Consider the following 27,594-nt stretch of genomic DNA (forward strand, 5'->3'; position numbering starts at 1 on the left):
GTACAGTGAGTGATAGCAGAGAGAGCCGCCATCTTTGAAGGGTCAACCCATCCTACGAGTCCAATGCTGCATTCATGTGCTCTTCTGACCGTACGAGTTTCAGAGTTGGGAGGTCGTTCATTTGACTTCTTTCATAAAAATCGCTATTATAATATAATGAATGAGGTTTTTCTTCCCTCAGTCTTCCCCCAGTCTTCCCTTGGCCCAGCTGTCCTGTTAATCCTAACCCTACATTTTTACCATGTGTGACGTCAGGCATGGGAAAATGTAGTGGTTAGACAGTGAGACCATAAAACACTCTTTTCTTTCTGCCTTTTCTCAGGCTAGGATGAACTGATTTCTAAAATGTTTTGCACATTTATACTACATAGGATCTCAAGACTTCAATACACCTTCATATTTTCCACGGGTGAAGTAGGTCTTTAAAGCAGGCGTTAACATACATTTCCCGACTCGGAAACTCGTTTTTCCCGAGCTTTCCGACAACACATGAACGCAGCAAACGTCTCCATTTAAAAGGGTTAACCCGTTCAACAAGTCAACGTTGCATAAAGAAAATCCTTCATCAGAATCAAGCAGCAAATACACAGAGAAACAGAATGGAGTCACAGTCAGAAGGGTCTGGACAGAAAGAGAGGGGTTGGGTCAAAGGTCATGGCGCTCTGGAGAACAACACATTGCAGACATTTCCACCGAGCGGGTGTGTGTGTGTGTGTGTGAGAGAGAGTGTGTGTGAGAGAATGTGTGTGTGTGAGAGAGAAAGTGTGTGTATGTGTGTGTGAGTGAGGGGCACTTTCATGATGTTTGTGTGTGTGTATGTGAGAGAGAGTGTGTGTGTGTGTGTGAGAGAGAGAGAGAGTGTGTGTGTGTGTGTGAGAGAGAAAGTGTGTGTATGTGTGTGTGAGTGAGGGGCACTTTCATGATGTTTGTGTCTGTGTGAGTGCGAGTGTCTCTGTGTCTGTGTGTGTGTGAGTGTGTGTGTGTGTGAGAGAGAGTGTGTGAGTGAGGGGCACTTTCATGATGTTTGTGTCTGTCTGTCTGTATGTGTGTGTGTGTGTGTGTGTGTGTGTGTGTGTGTGAGAATGTGTGTGTGTATGTGAGTCTGTGCGTGTGTGTGTCTCTATGTATGTGTGTGGGGCACTTTCAGTGTGTGTGTATATGTTAGTGTGTTGTTTTGTGGGGTTTAGTGTTTTGTAGACCCCGTTTACAAAGTGATGTGGTGTCATGGAGTGTGTGTGTGTGTATGTATACTGTACGTGTGTGTGTGTGTGTGTGTGTGTGTGTGTGTGTGTGTGTGTGTGAGAGAGTGTGTGTGTGTGTGTGAGTGTGTGTGTTGTCACTAATCGCACTTCAGGATATGGATATGGAGATCACATGACCAGTCGGACGGTTTTAGGGTTGTTCGTGTTTTTGGCATAAATGTGGAAATGTTCTGGGACACAAAAAGACACAAGAAAATAAAATGGCCGACTCGTCCTTCATCTCAAACCAGCTCAGGAGTGAAATACAACTCCCATAATGCAACAGGCACAGGCGCATTCACACCCCCATGACAGCTTAAAAAGGTGCTACGAGGAACTTTTAAATATTTCTGAAACAGTCTAATTTTTCCTCTGATGATCATAAATGACATGTAACAGCAAACGAAACCATCAGAACAAAGAATGCTATTTTTTTATATAGTTTTTCTTAATGCCTTTGTCATGGGTATACGCTCACCCAGGAACAACAGCTGGCGTAGTATAAAAACACTACCGCTTTTGTCCAAAGGGGGGCGCTAGAATTAAGACACTGAAAGTTCCTCGGAGCACCTTTAAGTATAGACTTAAAGTGTGTGTCTGTCTGTCTGTCTGTGTGTCTGTGTGTCTGTCTGTCATTCACACCCTGAGCTGGTTGAATTGAAGGAGAGTTGAACCTTGAACACACAAACATAAACCCTGCGTTCCGAATCTCATACTTTCTACTATATAGTTTGGTAGAAAAAAGATTTAGGATGTCCCGATTCTTGTGGCCAGATTTAGGATGGTTAGAAGTACCCGGATGTCCTACTTCATGCGGCCAAGATTGTTAGTGTTGAAAACTGCATCCTATTTGGGCGATTCTGACCCACAATCCAGTGCGCACGTGAAGTGACGTCACATCAACGAAGCCAAGATCAAGGAGCCATGTTAGGATGAAATAAAAGAGTAAAAGTATGTCCCAATAGTATGCCTACTGCATCCTAACTAGATTCTTTTCATCGTCGGATGTAGTATGTAGAATAGAGAAAAGAAAGAGGAGGAGATTCGGAACGCAGGGCAAGTAAAGCAGCTTGGGAGAGAAATGTCTGTCGGGTTACAAACACACACATGAGGTCGTACACACACAGTGGAGATTACTTCATCTCAGATCAAAACAATGAAAATGAAAGAAAGTGTCGAGAACAAGTGTTAAGAGATGCTAGTGATATCATGTCTATAAATTAGTATTTATGTGACACTTTAAAGCTGATAATGGTCCTAGTGCATCAGATTAAAATTTACCCTGCGTTCCAAATCACATACGCTTTCTTTTTACTACACTACATACTAAAGTACAGAAGAGTTTTAGTCTTTTTACTACACTACATACTAAAGTACAGAAGAGTTTTAGGGCCACAGACAGTAGAGAAAAAAAAATCAGATAAGGAAGATTTTTTTTTTCATTATGTCAAGAAATGTCAAGAATAAAGACGAATACTGCAAAATGCAATTGGAGTTAGTGGGGCATCTAGGTATTTTTTGGCATACTGCAATTGACGTGCATGTATTGGGACATCCTAAATCTTTTTCTGGCATACTAAATAGTGTGGAAGTATGGGGATTGGAACGCAGAGTATGAGTCCACAGAAGACACACAATAAGTACACAGTAAGAGGCAGTCTCCACATCAGGACCTCTGAAAACTGCAAAACGTTTGTGTCTGAACAGAGCGGACAATGTTTCTCCTCCTGTTGCTCCCATGGACATATAAAGAGTTTGCTCCCGACATCAACTGCCACCCGCGACACAGACGTGGCCGTTAGCAGTTTAAAACACGGCATGGGCTAGCGTGCTGCTGCTATGTTTGGCCACGTGCAGCTACTGATCCTGGGTCAGCCACAACGTTAGAGTGACTGTAGTGCAGAGCCGGTGGGATGCACGGGGCGGATCATTCTGCACATGCGTTAATTGCGTTAAAAAAAATGTTTTATCACCCTGCGTTAACTCGTTAATTTTGACAGCCCTAATATAGAGATCTTCCCAATGTTAATGCTCAGTTTCTGAACAACAAATGAGGTTGATTTGCCCAACTACAGTTTCTTCGACGATATTTGCATAAAAGTTGGACCTCCATTTGCTTCCAGAAGTTGACTTTAAAATTTAGGCGGCGACAAACAGGACACAGGGTTCACCTCATAATGAAAAGAAAAAGTTTTGGCGATTTGCAGTGCGAACGAGGCGTAAAAAATCACCAATTTAGACATTATTTTATTTCATTTTCGGATCACCAATTTTCTCATCATTCAGCCCTCCGTTCTATTTGGGTGTTGAAAAAATAAGACTTTTCACCGGGAACTGTGCCAGGTTATCTTCTGTAGAATCAAACCCCATTAAGTATTAGCGCCGGTCAGCACAAAACGAACCAGAGAGACCAATCAAGCCTGACTGCAGTATCACTGTGTACTTAGTGCTTTTCCACCTGTGAAAAAAGGTGTAGTCAGCTATTCTGGAGGAACGCTTGTTGTCAAGATCACTTTGTCAAAATCAGTGAATATCTCCTCATGATCCACGCTACCTGTCTGTACTGTGTGTGCGCTGATAAGCATCCAGGGTTAATACACAGCCTAGGCTCTGTAAACGGGGTGTTTTTCAGAGCCTAGTCTGTGTATTAAGTTAACCTGGATTTTTTTTCAGCACACAGTATGGCGAGGAAAAATTTCCAGATTTTGACTAAAAGTGATTTTGACAAAAAGCGTTCTCCAGAATCACTGACTGCACCTTTAATAGCAATTTAAACTGGTGCATTAAGACCATTCTCCAGCAGTGTCACCTGTCTATCTACGGATATGAGGCATCTTCTTTTCAGAAATCAGGGCGAACACAACGTCCAACCATCACAAGGAAAAAGTGTTTTGTTTTTTACATTCTGTGCAAAATTAGACGAAATAAAAGTAGTCCACACATCATCATCGGTCTCTATCCGTCTACACATTTGAGTCAGTTCGTCAGTTAAAGCCCTACTTCACCGGTTTGAATATGAAGGTGTATTGAATTCTGAGATCCTATGTAGTATAAATGTGCAAAAAAAATTAAAATCGGTTCATCCTAGCCTGAGAAAAGGCAGAAAGAGAAATATAGGGTTAAAAAAAACACTCGTTCTGCCTTTTCTCAGGCTAGGATGAACCGATTTTAATTTTTTTTCGCACATTTATACTACATAGGATCTCAGAATTCAATACACCTTCATATTCAAACCGGTGAAGTAGGCCTTTAATGTTTTTCACTATTTACAGTTTTAGTTTCTAAGACGTTAGTACCATCGCCCCCCACACGGGGGAGTAAGACATTCTTTAGAGGGACCAAAATCCACCTTCAAACGGATATCCACTGTTTTTTAATTCCTGGGATTGAGACTTTTTCTTTGGGCACCCCCCCCCCTCCCCCTCCCCCAAAATCCTGAATCTACAGCTCTGGAAAAAATTAAAAGACCAATCTGGATTTTTTCTTCAATCTTCATCTCCACATAACTTCTTGAAAATGCTCTTTAATGACAACAAATGTATTGGAATTTGGAAGAAAAGTTGTCAGTAGTTTATATTATAAAACCAAGATGTTCATTCTACTCAAACATGTGCCTATAAAGAGTAAAACAAGAGACACTGAACATTTGGAGTGGTCTCTTAATTTTTTCCAGAGCTGTAAATTACAGTGTAAGATACTGAGAAATAAGCCCTTAGTTAAGACGACTTGTATCTCATAATGAACCTAATATCTTCGAAATACGAGACCGTTTCCTATGATTTAATTGTTGCAAGTTAGTACCTTTTCAAGATACTAAAATCTGAACATTTTAATTGACATTGTCTCACACTAACAATGGGCTTTGCATATATCAGGTAAGATCTCATGGTTTCGACATTCTCTTAAGTTCGAAATTCTGAGAAAATATTCAAGAAGTTTCACATTTTCATCGTGTACTAATAGTGTTAGATAAAATCATAATTCATACGTTTGTGGTGTTACTCTAAAATCTAGTGCCCTTCTAAGTATTTAGTGTCCTTATCGGATTACTACAGACCTATACACTGCCTTAGTGAAGCCAAATTAGACTTAACAGAAGCTTCCAGCACTTTCTTCATTAATTCGACTGATGTCTGTGTTTTATTGATATGTCTGTTGTTTTGTATGAGAGTCTGATCATTTTTAATTATTTATTTATTCTGCCATTTAAAGCTGGGGTGGAGGATTTGGGGAGACAAATGGCAGTTGGGATAGAGATTTGAATCCAAATACCTCAACCGCTCCACTTGTTCTCTTTGGTCCCTCCCCTATGGTCCCTCCCTGACACGCTCTACACCAACAAAGTCGTGCCAACAGTGAATGGACAGTCCCAACAGCCAATAAGAACAGAGAATCGAAGCCTCGCTCTGATTGGTCAAAGTGTTACAGCTCATGTTAACTTTGACCAATCAGAAATCAATCATATACCCCAGCTTTAATCTTGAATCTTCCCTTCTTTTTTTTTTTTTAGAGTTGCTGTCTTTCCGTCTCATTTCCAGGATTCCTGAACATTTAACCATTTCATAGGAACAGCACTTCCATTTTGAAAAGGTGGATTTTTGCCTCATCCTCCATTTTAAAAGTTAAAGTCAACCTGCTGCTATTTCAGCTTGTCTATTTAAAAGGCATTGAGCAGGTTTAGAAAAAAACACACAGGGCACACAGTGAAAGAGAGAAAAGGGGGAAGAGGGGAAGGGGAATAGAAAAATAAAAATAAAAAAATAAAAAAATTGTGGCGGACCAGACACAACTACACGATCACCTCACTTCACTCTGTGGCAGAATAAACATAAAAAAAATGTTAAAAAATAAAGTTTCAGAGGAGGAGGGGGCACCAGGCGAGTAGAGGGGGAAGTGTAGAAGCCTATAGTCAAGACAAGACTGATCTAGAGCGATGTTTACACTGGTTTCTCCCCCACAGATGTGTCTGGACTTTCTCCAATATTTGTGGGGAAGAGTTGGTCAAAAATGGCCGAGGGTGGGGATGCTTGGGCGCAGTGGGTAGAGCATTCCCCCCCTAAGCCCAGGCTTCGCAGCAGACCCGGGTTCGAATCCAGCCCGAGTCAGTTCTCTGCATGTCATTCCCCTCTTTGCCCCATTTCAACTCTGTCTCTCTACACTGTCTAATAAAGCAAGAATGCCCAAAATAATCTTAAAAAATGGCAGAGGGAAAATAAGGGCCCAAGTTCAGACCTAACGTTTGCCCCTTATAGTGGAAGACAGCTTCTGATTGGTTAATTTAGCCGTCAATCTAGCCTCTTAGGACCAGCCATATCACACATCTTATTTGTGGATCTGTGTTGATGAAAATGACTACATGAACCAATCAGGGGCTGCCTTCCACTAACAGACAGACAGAAAGTGGGGAGGGTCCGGTCTTACTGGAGGCTAGATTGATTAATGACTACATGAACCAATCAGGGGCTGCCTTCCACTAACAGACAGACAGTGGGGAGGGTCCGGTCTGACTGGAGGCTAGATTGATGACTACATGAACCAATCAGGTGCTGCCTTCCACTAACAGACAGACAGAAAGTGGGGAGGGTCCGGTCTGACTGGAGGCTAGATTGATTAATGACTACATGAACCAATCAGGGGCTGCCTTCCACTAACAGACAGCCACAGAGATAGGAGAGCGCCCAGACTGATTTGTAGGTTAGAAACGAATGGGATTATCTCTAGATCACTCTTATCTCACCCAGGCTCAGTAGAATAGGAGGAAAAGGAAGAGAAGTTAAGGAGGCCTGGGGAAAGGTCAAATGTTTCTCTCAGTCTCTCAGAAGAATTTGTCGTCGATGCGGAAGTGCGGTCGCGTCACGTCATCCGGGTTGATAAACACCGAGATGGACTTCCCAGGATTCTCGGTCACTAGCTGCTGCAGCTTCTTCGCTAGCCGATCGTCTGGCTGGTTCTCCCCGCCTGCATCGGACTGCGGCGACGGCAGGTTACTGGCACTCCCACGCCACTGCAGATCCACGGTCAGCCTATTGGCGGCCTTGGCGTGTTCGATGGTGGTGCGGAGATGTTCGGTGGGATCCGATCGAACCGAGGAGAGTTTACGCGCGTGTAGCATGGCCGTCTCGTCCGACAGATGCTCCAACATGTTGCACTGCGGGATGAAGTAGTTGGGACACATCTTGTTGACGAGACAGTGCTGCAAATCATCGATCAAGCCCAAGAGGAAATGCGCCGAGAAGTCTTCCTGGGTTAGGTAGTTTGCAGGGAGGCGATCGCAGGCCCAAAGCATGATGCTACGCAGGTGGTAAGGGCTGATGGCTTTGGGGCGCGATAGCAGCTTGATGATGATGGCTTTACAGGCCTGGTACGCTTGCATCAGACTGGACGAAATGCACTTCTTCAGCTGGACTTCGCTGCGGGCAAACGACAAGCGCCATTCGTTTTCTTTGCGGCCCTTGTAGGAGCAAGCGGGCACCAGGTAAAACCCGCTTATCACCTCCTCTTCCGTGATCTTCCCATCCCAGAAATGGTTCTCCATGAGCCAGCTTTGAGCGACCGCCGGCCAGCCTTTAAACGACACCACGGGGACAATATCGTAAAGCATTCGGCTGCTACCGACGCCGAGAATCACCGATATGATGGTGCCGTTTCTCTCGACTTTCTCCACTCTCGGCATCCCGCGCTGGGGCTTCTTCTGGACCTCGGAGAGCACCAGAGAGATGGATTGATAGAACCAGTCGGCCACCATCGTCGGACTGAAGAAATAGTTGGTGGATCCGTTGATGTGGTCGACTATCGTGCAGCAGTCTTTCCACTTGTTGATGGTGACTTCGTCGAACAGGCGCAAACTAAGCCAGGAGTGACCCAGTGCCGAGTGCCTCATGTCTAAGGTGACGGGCTGGTTGCGATCGTGTAGTTTCAGCGCGGGGACCAGCAGGGTAAAGTCCATATCGTAGTCGGTGCCGCGGGCGTACACACTCAGTTCGTCTAAATCCATGTCCACCACACCTTCTCGAACCCCTCCAGAGAGAAGGAGATACTCGTTAGCCACGGGGAGCTTCTGGTCCAACTTCTGCACCATCCCTACAACACAGAGGAGGAGACACGTGATTAGATAAAGAAGGACAAAAACATAATTTAATAGCAAGGCGGACACGTATTGTGAAATTCCAACTTCTTGACCATTCCTAGAATAGAATATAATAGAATATGTTTATTGCCATTTGCACAGGTACAAGACCATTCCTACAACACAGAGGAGGAGAGACGTGATTAGATAAAGAAGGACAGATCATATTAAAGGGTGGTAGGATGGACTCGAGGAGAAGAGGGCCAACTAGAAACCACAAGGTCGCTGGTTCGACCCCCGACACCGGACAGGAGGGTGTGATTTGTAAAACTAGTGGTGGCTGAACTGAACATCAAAACCTAATACAGTCTCTTACTAAGATTTACTTAAAGGGACACTGTGTAACATTTTAAGTAATTTATTAGCTAAAATCAATATCCTCATTCATAAATATGTCCTCATTGATGTAAAATCACCTCTGCCAATAATCTGAATTATCCTCCTGAGCGGAGAATTACAAATATTAATATTACATTTTCTACATTGAGAGGGCAAGTCTTATGGAGGAATCCATGTTTTTGGAATGTCATCAGGTGCATTGTTTAGAATTTAGAATTGTTCTTGTCCTTGAAGGCCACTGTAGCTTCTGTTATTATTCTAAAGGGGTGGGGTTACCCAGGGAGTGTTGCATTCTAGAACTTTCTAGAACTTTTCTTGATGATGTCATATTACACACTGCACCTTTAACTTTGAGGAATATACAGTATCTCACAAAAGTGAGTACACCCCTCACATTTCTTCAAATATTTCATTATATCTTTTCATGGGACAACACTGAATAAATGACACTTTGATACAATGTAAAGTAGCGTGTGTACAGCTTATATAACAGTGTAAATTTACTGTCCCCTCAAAATAACTCGACACACAGCCATTAATGTCTAAACTGCCGGTTACAAAAGTGAGTACACCCCTGAGTTAAAATGTCCAAATTGGGCCCAAAGTGTCAATATTTTGTGTGGCCACCATTATTTTCCAGCACTACCTTAACCCTCATGGGCATGTAGTTCACCAGAGCTTCACAGGTTGCCACTGGAACCCTCTTCCCCTCATTCATGACAACATCACGGAGCTGGTGGATACTGGAGACCTTGCGCTCCTCCATCTCCTGTTTTAAGAAGCCCCAAAGATGCTCAATAGGGTTTAGGTCTGGAGACATGCTTGGCCAGTCCATAACCTTTACCCTCAGCTTCTTTAGCAAGGCAGTGGTCGTCTTGGAGGTGTGTTTGGGGTCGTTATCATGCTGCAATACTGCCCTGCGGCCCAGTTTATGAAGGGAGGGGATCATGCTCTGCTTCAGTATGTCACAGTACATGTTAGAATTCAATGAACTGTAGATCCCCAGTACTGGCAGCACTCATGCAGCCCCAGACCATGACACTCCAACCACCATGCTTGACTATAGGCAATACACACTTTTCTTTGTACTCCTCACCTGGTTGCCGCTCCACACTCTTAACACCATCTGAACCAAATAAATGTATCTTGGTCTCATCAGACCACAGGACATGGTTGCAGTAATCCATGTCCGTAGTCTGTTTGTCTTCAGCAAACTGTTTGTGGGCTTTATTTTGCATCATCTTTAGAATAGGCTTCCTTCTCGGACGACAGCCATGCAGACCAGTATGATGCAGTGTGTGGCGTATGGTCTGAACACTGACAGGTTGACCCCCCACCCCTTCAAGCCCTGCAGTAATGCTGGCAGCACTCATACGTCAATTTTCCAAAGCCAACCTCTTGGTATGACGCTGAAAACGTGCACTCAACCTTCTTAAACTGGGCCGCAGGGCAGTATTGCAGCATGATAACGACCCCAAACACACCTCCAAGACGACTACTGCCTTGCTAAAGAAGCTGAGGGTAAAGGTTATGGACTGGCCAAGCATGTCCCCAGACCTAAACCCTATTGAGCATCTTTGGGGCTTCTTAAAACAGGAGATGGAGGAGCGCAAGGTCTCCAGTATCCACCAGCTCCGTGATGTTGTCATGAATGAGGGGAAGAGGATTCCAGTGGCAACCTGTGAAGCTCTGGTGAACTCCATGCCCATGAGGGTTAAGGTAGTGCTGGAAAATAATGGTGGCCACACAAAATATTGACACTTTGGGCCCAATTTGGACATTTTTTCTTAGGGGTGTACTCACTTTTGTAACCGGCAGTTTAGACATTAATGGCTGTGTGTCGAGTTATTTTGAGGCGACAGTAAATTTACACTGTAATACAAGCTGTACACTGACTACTTTACATTGTATCAAAGTGTCATTTCTTCAGTGTTGTCCCATGGAAAGATATAATGAAATATTTGAAGAAATGTGAGGGGTGTACTCACTTTTGTGAGATACTGTACATTTTTTTCCATTCTGAAAATAGGAAAAACTAACACCAGTCTTGATGTTTTTAGTGCACACTAGAAAAACTGAAAAAACAAAAGAAATTACTTTTATATATTTTTTTATTTTATTTTGGAAGATTTAATGGACCATGTCGTATTTGGGTCAGTTTTTGTGAAGGTTTTGAACCCCAAAGAGTATGAGCTGCATCCCAAAGGATCGGTCATTGTGTTCAGTCAGTGCGGTTACATGCAGACTCATAATCGGGTAACTAAACGAATAAGACCTCAACAGGACTTTTAAACTGCATGCAGGGTTCGACATAACGTATAGCCCGATGGCCCGGGGCCAGTAAAATCATATGCAGGGCAAGTTGATTGGCCAGTCACTGTCCCGCCCGGGCCAGTGACTGGCCAATCACAGTTCAGTATCTTTTTGTAGACTACATCATGGTTCATTGAAATGCGCGTTGAGAGTCGGAATGAAAGCAGTGTTTATTTAAGACTCAATATAATAAACCTAATATAAAATATATTTTTTAATGAAAGGCCAGTGGACAACCGATGCGTGTGTTTTCAGGCTCGAGACATTCAATCAGATCGCGGAAGTCTTTCCCATTGAAATCGCTAACGGGGAGAATATCCCCGGTTATTATTTTAGCCACAAACCACAGCTCATCTGCGCGGCGGCTCACTCGCTGGCGAGATCACACGGTGAAACGCTGCTGTGATCGGACGAAGGCATTGTGTGTTTCTAAGGTGATTTAACGTCATAGTCTTAGACGAGCGTTTAACGTATGCTGCATATTTTGCACTGCATTGTTTTTTATCAATAGTTTGAAAAAATGGTCCCACACCGGACTCTTATGTGAAGCTGACACTTCATGGAGAAGTGACACTCCTGCAGCGCGCTCACGACCAGACGTGAACCGTACACGGTGAAATATCCCATTAAAAAAACTGCATAGCCCACAGATTTTCGGATTTCTATTCTATTTTTAAAGTCAACTTGAGCGCAAGTGGAAAACCGGTCATTCGGTCGACACATTCACATCCCTAATGCATATGTGTATGTATTGTTGTTTTTCCTTTGAATTTGTTTGAACTCGACGTCATTGAAAATGAGGGTCACCCCTCAATTGGTCTCTCGAGGATAAATAAAAGTTAAATGAAATAAAATGAAATATAGAGAAAGTAATAAAAACAGCCTACCACACCACAAAGACTGATCAGACCTTCATCTCTTATTTTTTTTTTTATGTTTGAACATGACTTCTGCAGGTGAACTATTCATTAAACTGCCCAAATTCAAGAATAAAAACAACCATCAAACTACTGGACTTTAAAATACTGGCCGACTCTTTCAACATACTTTCAGTTGTAGGCTTCTAATTCAATATGTTTGTCTGGTTTTATATTATGTGTATGAGCAATATCAACATTTCATATAATTACCTAAAAGAAAAATAACCAAATCTAAAGGGAATATCTATACTGTTACAGTATAGATATTCCCTTTAGATCTGGTTATCTTTCTTTATTTTTCTAATACAGGTATTATAATTATTGACACTAAATTATGAAGAAAAAAAAAGTGTGTGCAGGGCCAGTGAAAATATACAAGGGGCCAGTAAAACTCGGATCCACTGGCCCGGCGGGCCAGTAGGAAAAAAAAGTTATGTTGAACCCTGGCATGTAAACACCTTTATCCGATCTACTTCGGACAAGAGAAGTCGGATAAGAACACCTAACATAGTGGAGACAGCCATTTGTCCGATTTCCGAAAGGCCATGTATACTCAGACAAGTGACATGGTCCGTTCGAGTGTCTAGTCTTAATCCAATCTAGTTGTGCCATGTAGCTGCACTGAGTGTTTCACCCAAACATTTAGACTGGATTGGTCTGGCTGTACAATGACATTTAAAAGGCAAGACACTTCACCCACCTTGCCTCGTGTGAATGTCAATAGTTAGCCTGCTGCTATCGGTGTATGAATGTGTGTGTGTGTGTGAGAATGGTACCGTGGGAATGGGAACAGGTCTCCCTTGAAAAAGAGTCTCTGGTCTCAATGGGATTTACCTGTATAAATAAAGGTTAAAAAATAAATAATTGTTTTAAAAAATTAAAAAATAAATAAAAAAATGGTATGTGGGTCAGTTTTTGGGTAAGCAATGGAACCTCAAAGAGTATGAGCTGCTTCCCGGGGAATAGGGCTTTGTGTGTTCAGTGTTCACCCAAACCCCAAACATTTACCCTGCGTTTCAATCCCCATACTTCCCTACTATTTAGTATGCCAGAAAAAGATTTAGGATGTCCCAATACATGCACGTCAATTGTTTTATGCTGAAAATACATAAATGCCCCACTAACTCCAATAGCAATTTGGAGAATTTTTCTTTATTCTTGACATTTCTCGACATAATGAAAAATAAAATTCCTTTTCAGATTTTTTTTCCTCTCCTGTCTGTGGCCCAAAAAATCTTCTGTACTTTAGTATGTAGTGTAGTAAAAAGACTAAAACTCTTCTGTACTTTAGTATGTAGTGTAGTAAAAAGACTAAAACTCTTCTGTACTTTAGTATGTAGTGTAGTAAAAAGACTAAAACTCTTCTGTACTTTAGTATGTAGTGTAGTAAAAAGACTAAAACTCTTCTGTACTTTAGTATGTAGTGTAGTAAAAAGAAAGAGTATGTGATATGGAACGCAGGGACTGACTGGACCGGTTTGTCCTGGTTTTCTGCTCTGATGAACTAACAGCGAAGTGAAAAGACTCAAAAACGTCCTGGCTGATATTTGCATTCCTGAGCTGTTGTGAAGTGGACAGACAGACACTGTTCTGTTGTGTGAGAGGTCCCAGGCTGGCTGACCCCTGTTTGGGACACTAGGATACGGGCTTTCACGTGGAGAGGGTTTTGTATTAATTGCCTACCCCATTTTTCCATCACAATTTTGTTCAGAAAAGCTACAATATATCTTTAATTGTGTTTTAATCTGAAATGTATAACTACAGCTGTGTGTATTGACTCATGGTTCCTATTAATTGTATTATTCACTGTATCTCTATCACTGCATTTATTGTATTTAGTATCTTTGATTGTATTTTAAAGCCTGACCCAGGGACAAAGACTGCAAATTAGCTGAAGCTAGACGTCTTATATGCATCACATTTTCCCATTTTTTGTGGCAATGTTGTATGTATTGTCCCTGTCAAATAAACATTAAAATAAAATAAATCTAAAGTGTCTAAATAATATATATATATCATTTTTTTAACAAATGATCAGGCTTTCACATGTAGAGGGGTTTTGTATTCATTGTAAGAAAATGCATCTCCTGCTGAAAATGCGTGTGAATGCTGAAACAGTTTACGCTAAACTGGATAGCTGAGTATGAAGATTTGAAAAAGCATTAATTGTCTACCCCGTTTTACTATCACACTTTTGTTAAGAATAGCTACAATACATCTAAAGTGTCTAAATAAAATAAAAAATACTATTTTTTCTCTTAAAAAATTTCCCACAATTTCACTTTCATCTGTCAATTATTTTTTATTTTTTTTATCCTTTATTTCTACAGGTAAATCGATAGTTACGTATGTAACTACGGTTCTATGAGTTCCGGATGACCGCCAGAGGCGGTGCTTGTAGCACTGGATATTCCATCGCGCGCATGCGCAGGTCGAGATCTTTATACCAACAAAGTCACCTGTGACACCTGGGTGACCCCGGAATGTCTATATATTCCGGAAGTCACCAGAGGATCTGTTCCACTGGATCTTCTCGCGGTGTCTGAGAAGTCTGAGTGACAGAGAACTCTGGCGGTCATCCGGAACTCATAGAACCGTAGTTACATACGTAACTATCGTTCTATTTCGTTCCTACTGACCGCCAGAGGCGGTGCTTGTAGCACTGGATGACTTATACCAAAAAGGTCACGAAGAGTACTCACCACTTAAGGGCTAGCAGCCATCAACAGGACAGCCGTCGCCACCGGATGAGGAGCAGCGACATTCACTCTGTAGAACCGCGCAAACGTACATGATGAAGACCATGTAGCCGCGGAGCAGATGTCCTGAAGAGGAACCCCCTTCAAGGCCGCCCATGACGTAGCCATACTCCTGGTAGAGTGGCACTTAACGGCCAAGGGCACAGGGAGCCCCTGTGCTCTATATGCATTCAACACTAGATCCACAATCCAGTGAGAGAGTCTCTGCTTGGACAGGGCAGCCCCTTTCCTGCAGCCCCCGTAACAGACAAAGAGGTTATCTGTCTTACGTAAGCTGGTTGTCGCTTCAACATACGCCCTAAGCGCCCGCACCGGGCACAGCGGGTTTGACACTCCCTCTGCACCCCCCGGAGAGCCTGGGGGATTGAAAGCAGCCAACTCAATTGGTTGGTTTGCGTGATGGGGAGACAAACGTTTGGGCAGGAAGGATGGATTCGGCCAGAGCACCACTCCTGACCCATCTGCGTGCCAGCGCATACACGCCTGGCTCACTGACAAGGCATGGAGTTCACCGACCCGTTTCGCAGTTGCAACGGCGAGAAGGAAAGCCGTTTTCATAGACAGCCGCGTCAGATCTGCCTGACTTAGTGGCTCAAATGGGGGCAGACATAAGGACCTCAGAACCACTTGCAAGTCCCATGATGGTGCCCTCAGGGGTCGTGGTGGTCGAAGCCTCTGGGCTCCCTTTAGAAACTGCCTGACTAGGTAGTGGGATCCTACCGTCTGGCTATCAACCCTTGCATGTGCAGCCGAGATTGCAGCCACATAAACGCGCAGGGTCGAAGCAGCCCTGTTGTTGTCCAACACAGACTGCAGAAAGTTCAGTATCACCACCACCGAGCAAGTCTCCGGGACCTCGCCTTGTGTCACGCACCACTGTGAAAACAACTTCCACCTGTTTGCATAGAGCAACCTAGTGGAGGGTGCTCTAGCACTAAAAATGGTACGGACCACCGACTGGTCGCAAGACGTCAGCAGTGGGTCCTGGCTCTCAGGGGCCACACGCACAGCCGCAGGCGCCCCGGATTTGTGTGCCATATACGCCCGCCGACCTGAGACAGAAGATCCTGTCTCTCTGGAAGGCGCCAAGCCTCTCCGTTGAGGAGTTTCAGCAATGCTGGGAACCACAGCCTCCCTGGCCAATGTGGGGCCACCAGAAGTAGGCTGTGACCGCCACGCTGGACTCTGTCCAGTGTTGCCAGTATAAGGGGAATTGGAGGAAATGCATAGAGCAGGCTGTCTGGCCAAGCATGAGCCAGAGCGTCCTGTCCTAAGGGGCTGGTCCTCTCCATCACGGAGAACCAGAGGGGACAGTGGGTCGTCTCTTCGGAAGCAAAGAGATCTACCACTGCCCTGCCATACCTGTCCCAAATCATGCCCACCACCTCCGGATGGAGCATCCACTCCCCGGAGGGTGGCCCTTGGCGAGAGAGAAGGTCTGCCGCTATGTTCTGGACACCTGGAACATGGGCAGCCCTCAGGCTTAGGAAATGGGGGAACGCCCATGTAAGGAGTCCCTGCGCGACCCGCAGGTTCCGCCTCGATCTGGTGCCCCCCTGGTGGTTGACGTGGTAGACAGTGGAAATGTTGTCTGTCCGGACGAGAACATGCCGGTTTCTCAGAACTGTAAGGAAGTGCTTTAGAGCCAAGAACACCGCAAGGAGTTCCAACACATTTATATGCTCCAGCCTCTGCTGGGAATCCCACTGGCCTCTGACAGTCCTGTGGCGCCATACTGCGCCCCAGCCGGTAAGGGAGGCGTCTGTCTCTACGACCTCCCGCCAGGAAGCCAGCCTCCCTAAGGGCGCCCCCGCAATCAGGTACGCCCTCTCTCTCCAGGGTCGGAGGGCCAAAAGGCACTGCCCAGATACCCTGACCATCTTGTGTTTCTGCCACTTGGGGTCCAAGTGGAGACCATTGGCCCAGATCTGCAGAGGCCGCAACCTGAGAAGGCCTAGCGGGACCACGCCGGATGCCGCGGCCAGCATACCAATCAGTCGCAGGAAGAGGCCGTATGCCAGCAACCTCCCCCGCCTGAAGCGCTGTAGTAGCTGCAGAATGGTAGCGACGCGCTTTGGAGAGAGGCAGGCTCGCATGTCCACCGAGTCGAGCACCAGCCCCAGATAACTCACCACCCGACATGGTGTAAGGTTGCTCTTGGAAAAGTTGACCGTGAGGCCAAGCCGATCCACATGGCTGAGGAGCCTGGCTGTGTCCCTGACTGCCTGCTCCCGAGTTGGGGAAATGATTAGCCAGTCGTCTAGGTACGGCAATATCGCCATACCGCCGGCCTGTAATGGGGACAGGGCTGCTGCCACACACCTTGTAAATATACGTGGGGCCAGAGACAGCCCGAATGGAAGGACCTTGAATTGGTACACCTTGCCCAGAAATGCGAAGCGGAGGAACCGCCTGTGACGCTGTGAAATAGGGACATGAAAGTAGGCGTCTTTCAGGTCTATCGACACGAACCAGTCCCCCGGAGCGATAGCCCGGAGGACATCTGCAACACGCAGCATGTGGAAGGAAAAGACCTTGAGGTACCGATTCAGCCGTCTCAAGTCCAGAATGGGGCGAAACCCGCCACCCTTCTTCGGTACCAGAAAGTAGGTTGAGTAGAACCCCTTGAGCTGTTCCTGTGGCTCTACTACCTCGATGGCACCCTTCCCCAGGAGGGTGGCCACTTCCTGGGTCAGGACCAGGGATCTGCCGGGATCTTTGACCACAGTAAGTCTGATCCCGCTGAAAGTTGGGGGCCGGCGTCGGAATTGTAGTGTGTACCCGTTGGACAGCGTGGACACCATCCACGGGTCTGTGGTCTGTTCTTCCCAGTAGTCCAGGTGCTGCTGAGAAAAACGTCCGACGGCCGGCCCTTGATCTTCAGTACCTACCCCCCCTGCCCCTAGGGGCCTTGGGGGGGGGGCGGCGGCTGGGCGCCGGGCCTCTTGGTGCTGGGTCTCTTGGCGCCTGAAATGCCTCCCGTGGCGGCGGCGCGGTGGAACGGCGCCTGCCAACCTGCTCGGAGAAACGCTGGCCCCTTGCTCGTCCAGCTGGACGTGGTCGAGGGCGATTGGCACAGGGTACCACAGGGGCCCCTGGTCTGTAATAAGGTGGCGGTGGCCGCCGCAAACTCGCAAATTGCTGGCTGGCCTGGCCAGCCTGCACACTCCGCTCCAGGGCCTGAAGTGCAGCTGGCCCAAACGTCTGGCCTGGCACAACCGGAAGAGACCGGAGGGTCCGACGACACACCTCCGACAGGGGGGACTGCGCCAGCCAAACCTGGCGGCGCGCCAACGTAATTGTTGACATTAATCTGCCCAGCTCCCTGGTCATAAAAGCAAACGTCTGAAGAGAAATCTCACTTAGGGTCTGAGCTGAGGGATCAACCTCTGACCCCTGAATGGTCTGGGACAAAGCCAGAACGGTATGCGAAAGCGAATTCCCGAGACGGCCCATACGGGCAGCAATGCCGTAGCTTCTGGTAAGCAGCTCGTCCGTAATTCGGCACTGGGGCCGAGGGCAGCGCGCATCGGCCCTCAGCGCCTCATCTGGTGAGACAACCAAGGATGCTATCGCTGGCTCAATTGGCGCTAACCGGTCCAAGCCGTAAGCCCCAGCGTCTCTCATAGCCGCCAGCTCTCTGCTCTCGCCAGAGTGATGGGCCCAAGCCTTGGCCTCCGGCCAGCACCTATGCAGCTCCGCAATGTACGGCTCAGAGGGGGGCACCATGAAAACAGAGGGTTGAACGGCCTGTGGAAAAAATGCACTTACCGGTGCAGATGAAACCGGAGCCTCGTCTACTCCCAGCTTTGCCAGCGCCATACGCAAGGCTGGTCTAACTGTGCAGCGGCCGGGCACTGGCCCTCTAGCCGAGCTGTCCGCCGACTCCTGGGAGAAAGCCTGAGAAGCCAGGGACGCCTCGTCGATCTGTCCTCCCTCCTCTGTAAAGAGACTACAGGATGCAGCTGTAGACAGCATATCATCCTCTGAATAGGACAGTTGCGCAGCCGCGGGAACACACGCAGCGGCTGGTACCCCCTGTGCCCGTCGGAGGTTCTCCAAGAGGGCTTTGATTTGAGCCACGTCCCCCGATAGCGTGCTCACCTGGTTTGTCAAATCGTCTACCCTACGGGACTTCCCGGGGGGTCCCCCAGCTGCAGAGGAGCGCCGTTTGGCGCCACTAGGACCCGCACCCGACGGGGGCAACCCTAGTCCCTCCACCTCAGCCAGCCTAGCCAGCCTTAGTGCATGAGGCATGCAACTACAATTCATGCATGGATCATCCGACAGTGCTTCCCTCAGGTGCTCAACCCCCAGACATGCAGAGCACTGGTCATGGCCATCCTCCGCCTGCAGGGAGGCCAAGCAGATGACACAATTATGGGCGCTTGACATAATGGCAAATTTAATTACCCTATCTCAGTAACTAATTAGAAAATAGCAAATTAGTTAGTAGGCTATGCAGCCGCTCTAGGCCTACTGGAGGCAAATTAACGCAGGCTTAGGCAATCGCGCCCTAGGCGAGAGCACCCGAGCACGACGCCCCTGCAAAACGATAACTGAAGTACGCAACTGGCCTAGGCGACACAGCACCCAAGCAGCAGTGCAGCAACAGCTAGCAGAATAAATTAGAACTTACCGTGGCGGCGCTATCCCAGCCGCTCACTGGCAACTAATCAAGTAGCAACTGGCCTAGGCGACACAGCACCCACGCAGCAGTGCAGCAAGCTAGCAGAATAAATTAGAACTTACCGTGGAGGCGCTATCCCAGCCGCTCACTGGCAACTAATCAAGTAGCAACTGGCCTAGGCGACACAGCACCCAAGCAGCAGTGCAGCAAAGCTAGCAGAATAAATTAGAACTTACCGTGGAGGCGCTATCCCAGCCGCTCACTGGCAACTAATCAAGTAGCAACTGGCCTAGGCGACACAGCACCCAAGCAGCAGTGCAGCAAAGCTTAGCAAAAAGAGATTAGAACTTACCGTGGCGGCGCTAACCGCAGCCGCTCACTGGCAACTAATCAAGTAGCAACTGGCCAAGGCGACACAGCACCCAAGCAGCAGTGCAGCAAAGCTAGCAAAAAGAATTTAGAACTTACCGTGGCGGCGTAAAGCCCAGCCGCTCACTGGCAACTAATCAAGTAGCAACTGGCCTAGGCGACACAGCACCCAAGCAACAGTGCAGCAAGCTAGCAAAAAAAAATTAGAACTTACCGTGGCGGCGTTAGCCCAGCCGCTCACTGGCACTCTCTTTAGAAAATAATAGCGAGCATACAATCAGCACCGGCCTTAGTGACTTAGCACACAAGCAACGGCGCGACCGAAATAATAACACGGCGCTGACGCCGGCTGTTACGAGCTCAATAATGCAAGGTGGAAGGTGACAGCTACCGCGGTAGCCGGCGGCCACGCGTAGCCTTACACTTACTCACCCCTGCCTCCGGCCGTAGCCGTAGTAGAAACAATTGCCAGTCGCAGCCTTTGGTGGTCGACGTTAGATCGAAGCACCAACCCGTAGGTGCAAGCTACTTGCGACAAAGCTATTCGGTATATCTCTCACACACGCTCTGTGTGTGTCCTGCTAATCCGCGAGAAAATAGAAGGAACAGATCCTCTGGTGACTTCCGGAATATATAGACATTCCGGGGTCACCCAGGTGTCACAGGTGACTTTGTTGGTATAAAGATCTCGACCTGCGCATGCGCGCGATGGAATATCCAGTGCTACAAGCACCGCCTCTGGCGGTCAGTAGGAACGAAATAGAACCCATTGAGACCGAAGACTCTTTTACAAGGGAGACCTGTTCCCATTCCCACGTTACCATTCACACACACATTCTCACACACACCGATAGCAGGCTAACTATCGACATTCACACGAGGCAAGGTGGGTGAAGTGTCTTGCCCAAGGACACAACAACCATGACACAAGTGGCATGGCGGGGATCGAACCTCCAACCCTTTGATCATCGGCCGACCCGCTCTACCACCTGAGACACAGTCGCCCAAAAAAAATGTATATAAAGATCATCAATAAAGCCTCTATCAAAACATTATGTCTGTCAAAAAAGAAAACCATTATTTATATAATATATAAATGGTGGTTAAGTTTGTCCGTTCTGAGCTACTGTAGAAACATGGCGGTGCAACATGGCGGCCTCAGCGCCCCGCTCCTATGTTTCATTTTTTCATTTAACTTTTATTTATCCTCGAGAGACCAATTGAGGGGTGACCCTCATTTACAATGACGTCGAGTTCAAAAAAAAATTCAAAGGAAAAACAACAATACATACAAAATATTCAATGCAAACAACAACAGGTGTATGTAGATATAAAAGGCTCATTCTAAGCTCTTAAAAAAACAAGAGACTATACACTTTTTATAACAAATTTTGTTAACGCACTGCACCTTTAAAGACTACGGTTGCGTTCCAAATCTCATCCTCTTTCTTTTTTCTATTCTACATACTACATCCGACGATAAAAAGAATCTAGTTAGGATGCAGTAGGCATACTATTGGGACATACTTCACTCTCTTATTTCATCACAACATTGCGCCTTGATCTTGCCTCTTGCTTTTATATCCGTCGCATCCCCGTTTGTTTTCATATGGAGGCTTCGTCGATGTGACGTCACTTCACGTGCGCACTGGATTGTGGGTCAGAATCGCCCAAATAGGATGCACTTTTCAACACTAACAATCTTGGCCGCATGAAGTAGGACATCCGGGTACTTCTAACCATCCTAAATCTGGCCATAAGAATCGGGACATCCTAAATATTTTTTCTACCAAACTATATGGTAGAAAGTATGAGATTCGGAACACAACCTACATTAAGCTCAGCCAAGTGGAAATTTTTTTTGCAAAGTGTGTTGAACTATTTTCGGCTGGAGCATCATAAGGACAGGAAGGGTTTTCACAGATTTAATCTCACCTTCCTCTCACACGGTTTCTGTTAAGATGACTGCTACTGATAAACCCTGCGTTCCAATCCCCATACTTCCCTACTGTTTAGTATGCCAGAAAAAGATTAAGGATGTCCCAATACATGCACGTCAATTGTAGTATGCTGAAAATACATAAATGCCCCACTAACTCCAATAGCATTTTGAAGTATTTGTCTTTATTCTTGACATTTCTCGATATTATCAAAATAAATCTTCCTTATCGGATTTCTTTTTCTCTCTCCTGTCTGTGGTGGCCCTAAAACTCTTCTGTACTTTAGTATGTAGTGTAGTAAAAAGACTAAAACTCTTCTGTACTTTAGTATGTAGTGTAGTAAAAAGACTAAAACTCTTCTGTACTTTAGTATGTAGTGTAGTAAAAAGACTAAAACTCTTCTGTACTTTAGTATGTAGTGTAGTAAAAATACTAAAACTCTTCTGTACTTTAGTATGTAGTGTAGTAAAAAGACTAAAACTCTTCTGTACTTTAGTATGTAGTGTAGTAAAACGACTAAAACTCTTCTGTGCTTTAGTATGTAGTGTAGTAAAAAGACTAAAACTCTTCTGTGCTTTAGTATGTAGTGTAGTAAAAAGAAAGAGTATGTGATTTGGAACACAGGGAAAGTTTTATATAAAGCAGAGGGCTGACCCCACTCTGTCAGAACACACTGCGTCTCTCAAACACAAACGCTTGAAGAAGATTAATTCAGTCTTAAAAAGCCAAAATGAGGATGTTTAAGTTCACACACACATAACCTACTTTAGTATTACCATGTAAACACCTGGTCAATGATCAAACTCCTTCGTGATTTTTCTCTACTTATGACATCTATTGCAGCATGTCCGTCCTGGGAGAGGGATCCCTTACTCTGTCGACTCTCCCTGAGATTTCTTCAAATGTTTTAAATCCCGGTAAAGGTTTTTTTTACTGGGAGTTTTTTCTCAGCCGAGCTAAGGGTGTAAGGGCAGGGTGTCATATTGTATCATATTGTATGGAATGTAAAGCCCACTGAGACAAATGTCTATTTGTGATTTTGGGCTATACAAATAAAACTGATTTGATTGGATTTGATAACCGCATTCATGCACCTTTACTGTGTATTCCTCATCCACACATCCTTCTCACTATGTCATTTTGGGGAATGCAGCTTTCCAAAAAATACCAGGAGTTCCTACCAGATCAATTTACGTTTTGCAAACAAGCATGTTCAAGTATGTAGTATAGTGAAAAGTAAAAGTAAGTACATGATTGGGATATTTGAAAGTTCCTCATAGCTCCTTTAAAAGAAAAAGTATTTGGAACACAGGGTTAATTCTCTTTGCATTATGAGTATGAACGCTTTATTTCTGCCGTTTACCTTCTGATTGATTCGGACTAAAAGAGTTTAAAGTCCACACACACGCGCGCACACACACACACACACACACACACACACACACACACACACACACACACACACACACACACACACACACACACACACACACACACACACACACACACACACACACACACACACACACACACACACACACACACACACACACACACACACACACACACACACACACACACACACACACACACACACACACACAATGATGAACCTTCACGGATCACAGCACAAGGCTTTGCACCAAAGAATATTAATAGACTTTTAGAATTCTTTTTCAGGGACAATGTTCTGTGATTAAGTCAACAAACTAAAGCCTACATAATTATGGGGTAAATAGCGTCAAGATGAACCCTGTGTTCCAATCCCCATACTTCCCTACTATTTAGTATGCCAGAAAAAGATTTAGGATGTCCCAATACATGCACGTCAATTGTGGTATGCTGAAAATACATAAATGCCCCACTAACTCCAATAGCATTTTGGAGTATTCGTCTTCATTCTTGACATAATAAAAAAAAAACTCCCTTATCTGATTTTTTTTTCTCTCTCCTGTCTGTGGCCCTAAAACTCTTCTGTACTTTAGTATGTAGTGTAGTAAAAAGACTAAAACTCTTCTGTACTTCAGTATGTAGTGTAGTAAAAAGACTAAAACTCTTCTGTACTTTAGTATGTAGTGTAGTAAAAAGACTAAAACTCTTCTGTACTTTAGTATGTAGTGTAGTAAAAAGACTAAAACTCTTCTGTACTTTAGTATGTAGTGTAGTAAAAAGACTAAGACTCTTCTGTACTTTAGTATGTAGTGTAGGAAAGAGAAAGAGTATGTGATTTGGAACGCAGGGAATGTAACTGTGCCAAATGTTCAGCCTTGTTAGTATTTTATTTTTTGGAGACCTTGGTTGTGTGATTTTTTTCTTCTTCTGCACATTACTCATTACTGCTCAACAGATGAAACGTTTTTGTCCAATTATATTCTAAAGACCTTGAAGGCACCACTGGGCTGCAGGTGCCTGTCACTCGAGCAGTGCACAGATCAATCAGATGTATCACTCTCATGCCTCCAACAAGCATCTGTAGCACACACACACACACACACACACACACAGGCTAGCAGACACACACACACACACACACACACACACACACACACACACACACACACACACACACACACACACACACACACACACACACACACACACACACACACACACACACACACACACACACACACACACACACACACACACACACACAGGCTAGCAGACAGACAGACACACACACACACGCACACACACACACACACACACACACACACACACACACACAGGCTAGCAGACATACAGAGACACACACACACACACACACACACACACACACACACACACACACACACACACACACACACACACACACACACACACACACACAGGCTAGCAGACAGACAGAGACACACACACACACACACACACACACAGGCTAGCAGACACACACACACACACACACACACACACACACAGGCTAGCAGACACACACACACACACACACACACACACACACACACACACACACACACACACACACACACACACACACACACACACACACACACACACACACACACACAGGCTAGCAGAGAGACAGACACACACACAGACACACACACACAGTGCAGCTCACGAACACAGCATTTACAGTAAAGCTGGGCGTGTTTGCCCTGTGAATAACAGTGTGTGTGCGTGTGTGTGTGTGTGTGTGTGTGTGCTAGTGTGACTCTGAATGTGAGCGTGTATAGCCTATGTGTATGTGTGTGTGTGTGTGTGTGTGTGTGTGTGTGTGTGTGTGTGTGTGTGTATAGCATGAGTGTGAATAGTCTATCTGTCTGTCTGTGTATAGCCTGTGTGTGTGTGTGTTACCCACCCATCCACCCATCCACTCACCCAGCATGGAGAAGATGAAATCCTTGGCCGTGTGTATCTCCAGAGCCCGTTGATCGTCGTACTCGCGCTGGTCGTGTTTGCTGAAATCCTGGATGAGTTTGTTCAGATCCTCCATGCGAGCCGCCGACCTAAAGTCCAATTCGGGGCCGACACTCGAGCCTCCTGAGCCGGCGTGAGGCAGACGAGACCCCGCTGCCATGGTGGGGCTGTTTCCGAGGCTGCCAGCCGACCCAGCCCGACTGGAGAGCGCAGGGGCCGCCATCTTTCCTCCCTTTTTACTACTACACTGCTATAAATGCTACTGCTGCTGCTGTCTGTTACGGGAAAGCACGAGTCGAGCCGAGTATAGCCGAAGCAAGACCACACCAGATAGGCTAGTTATCGGAAAACAACGAGGGAACTTCCGACTGTTCACCGCCTACAAAATAAAAGTCCTGCTTAGTTCATGAGGAAATTATTATCTGACATTCAAGACAATAAAATGAAATGAAAGTTAAAATGTAACCAACAATGTAAGTTAACATTTTAACTTTCATAAAGAAAAAAAAAATTATAATAAATTAATTTTTTTTTAACCTTTATTTATACAGGTAAATCCCATTGAGACCGAAGACTCTTTTTTTTCAAGGGAGACCTGTTCCCATTCCCACGTTACCATTCACACACACATTCATACACCGATAGCAGGCTAACTATCGAACATTCACACGAGGCAAGGTGGGTGAAGTGTCTTGCCCAAGGACACAACAACCATGACACAGGTGGCAGGGCGGGGATCGAACCTCCAACCCTTTGATCATCAGCCGACCCGCTCTACCACCTGAGACACAGACGCCCCAAAATAAAATTTGAAATAAAAAAAACATTTACAAAATTCAAATTAAAAAATTTAAAACAAGTAAATGGGATTTTTTATTTAGACGTCATATTTTTATTTGTGATTTTGGTCAAATTTGTGAACTTTTATTTTTATTTTTTTCAATGATCTTACAATTATTTCTGAAGCTACTGCTATAAATGCTGCTTCTTTTACTGTCTGTCTGCACTTTCGCTGATCACAGCCTTCAAAATAAATATCCTATATTTAATCAAGAACTTAAAGGTACACTGTGTAACATTTTAAGTACTTTATTAGCTCAAATCAATATCCTCATTCATAAATATGTCCTCATTGGTGTAAAATCACCTCTGCCAATAATCTGAATTATCCTCCTGAGCGGAGAATTACAAATATTAATATTACATTTTGTACATTGAGCAGGCAAGTCTTATGGAGGCATCCATGTTTTTGGAATGTCATCAGGTGCATTGTTTAAAATTTAGAATTGTTCTTGTCCTTGAAGGCCACTGTAGCTTCTGTTATTATTCTAAAGGGTTGGGGTTACCCAGGGAGCGTTGCATTCTAGAACTTTGTAGAACTTTCTTGATGATGTCATATTACACACTGCCCCTTTAAATATATGAAAATTTAAAAAACTCAAATAAAAATCAAATATCAAAAAAGAAGAAAAAAATATATTAAAAAGATTATGAAGATTGTAAAGGTGCAGTGTGTAATATGACATCATCAAGTAAGTTCTACAAAGTTCTAGAATGCAACGCTCCCTGGGTAACCCCACCCCTTTAGAATAATAACAGAAGCTACAGTGGCCTTCAAGGACAAGAACAATTCTAAATTTTAAACAATGCACCTGATGACATTCCAACTATGACACTTTCAAGATGGCGGCACTAGGCCTTGGTCCGAAATATGCAGAAATATGGACATATATGAGACCCTTTCTAAGGGAAATAAAAATAATTCAAAACATTTTTTTCAGCTATTATGCACTAAATTAAATGTACTTATGGATATTATAATTACTTTCTACAAAATCTGCTAGGAAATAAAACACAAAATTCTACACACTGCAGGTTTAAAGAGAAAAATATATATAAAAATGTAATAAATAAATAAGTGAAACTATATCTAATGTGCCTCTTTTTTTGATGATTGCTAAAGTTACTTGCAATAAAGAATAAAAAAAAAAGGTGTGTGTGTTTGTGTGTGTGTGTGTGTGTAGTTTCAACCCATGTCCTCCAGGGGTCACTATCCCTCCTCCCTGACCCGGCACCAGTCGTCCTATACCCGGGTCGCCACTCCGGGGTCATCGGTCTCCACTATGGCGTGGACCGGTTGCGCTATTCTGCTGAGAAGGACCGCAGGAGACTTGCTCCAGAGCCCCATAAGAGCGGGCAGGTCAGTCCACTGTAGCCGGGAGAGAGAGCACCTTTTCCGGCTTACACTCACACCAAACACCGCTGAATGTAGCTTGTCTGGAAGTGCTGAATGACAGTTAGTTCTAATGCTAGCCAAGGAGCTAACAGATCTAACTTGACTATTTTTAAATGGACATGAAGCATTTAAACTATTTTAGGGTTATTTTATGAATGTGTTTTGACTACAATCAACTGTTTCTGCGTATTTTAATTATCAAGAGTTAGATTTGTGATTAAAATAGTGATAAAAATGATGAAATATTGCGTCAGTGTCACTTATAACACAAACAGTTATCAAAACAAACTCCCTTTTCCCAGACGCGCTTTAAAGATCTTAAGTTTTTATAATATATTGACCC

The 27,594-nt window shown here is 44.9% G+C and overlaps 2 protein-coding genes across 2 annotated transcripts in view; one reads left to right on the plus strand and one right to left on the minus strand.

The window, feature by feature from the left end:
* Positions 1-6,565: 6,565 nt before the first annotated feature.
* LOC307270541 (nucleotidyltransferase MB21D2) lies at positions 6,566-25,241 on the minus strand. The gene is made up of 2 exons (XM_080054422.1): positions 24,977-25,241; positions 6,566-8,321 (listed from the first exon to the last, which is right to left on the minus strand). Exons 1-2 carry the CDS (start codon positions 25,236-25,238, stop codon positions 7,057-7,059), a joined length of 1,527 nt encoding a protein of 508 aa, XP_079910548.1. The 5' UTR covers positions 25,239-25,241; the 3' UTR covers positions 6,566-7,056.
* Positions 25,242-27,130: 1,889 nt separating this feature from the next.
* LOC307270544 (presenilin-associated rhomboid-like protein, mitochondrial) overlaps positions 27,131-27,594 on the plus strand; it is a 17,560-nt gene continuing 17,096 nt past the window's right edge. The window contains 1 exon segment of the mRNA XM_080054424.1: positions 27,131-27,215. Within this exon segment, the coding sequence (XP_079910550.1) occupies positions 27,139-27,215 (77 nt within the window). The 5' untranslated portion in view covers positions 27,131-27,138.

The sequence above is a fragment of the Ammodytes marinus genome (assembly GCF_949987685.1).
Source record: "Ammodytes marinus genome assembly, contig: scaffold_113, whole genome shotgun sequence".
NCBI lineage: Eukaryota > Metazoa > Chordata > Actinopteri > Uranoscopiformes > Ammodytidae > Ammodytes > Ammodytes marinus.

Excerpts from the sequence above, each read along its gene's own strand:
- LOC307270541 (XM_080054422.1), bottom strand. The coding sequence starts at position 25,238 with ATGGCGGCCCCTGCGCTCTCCAGTCGGGCTGGGTCGGCTGGCAGCCTC. Across the intron at positions 8,322-24,976 it reads TTTCATCTTCTCCATGCTGG|GGATGGTGCAGAAGTTGGAC; the intron begins GTGAGTGGATGG and ends TCTGTGTTGTAG.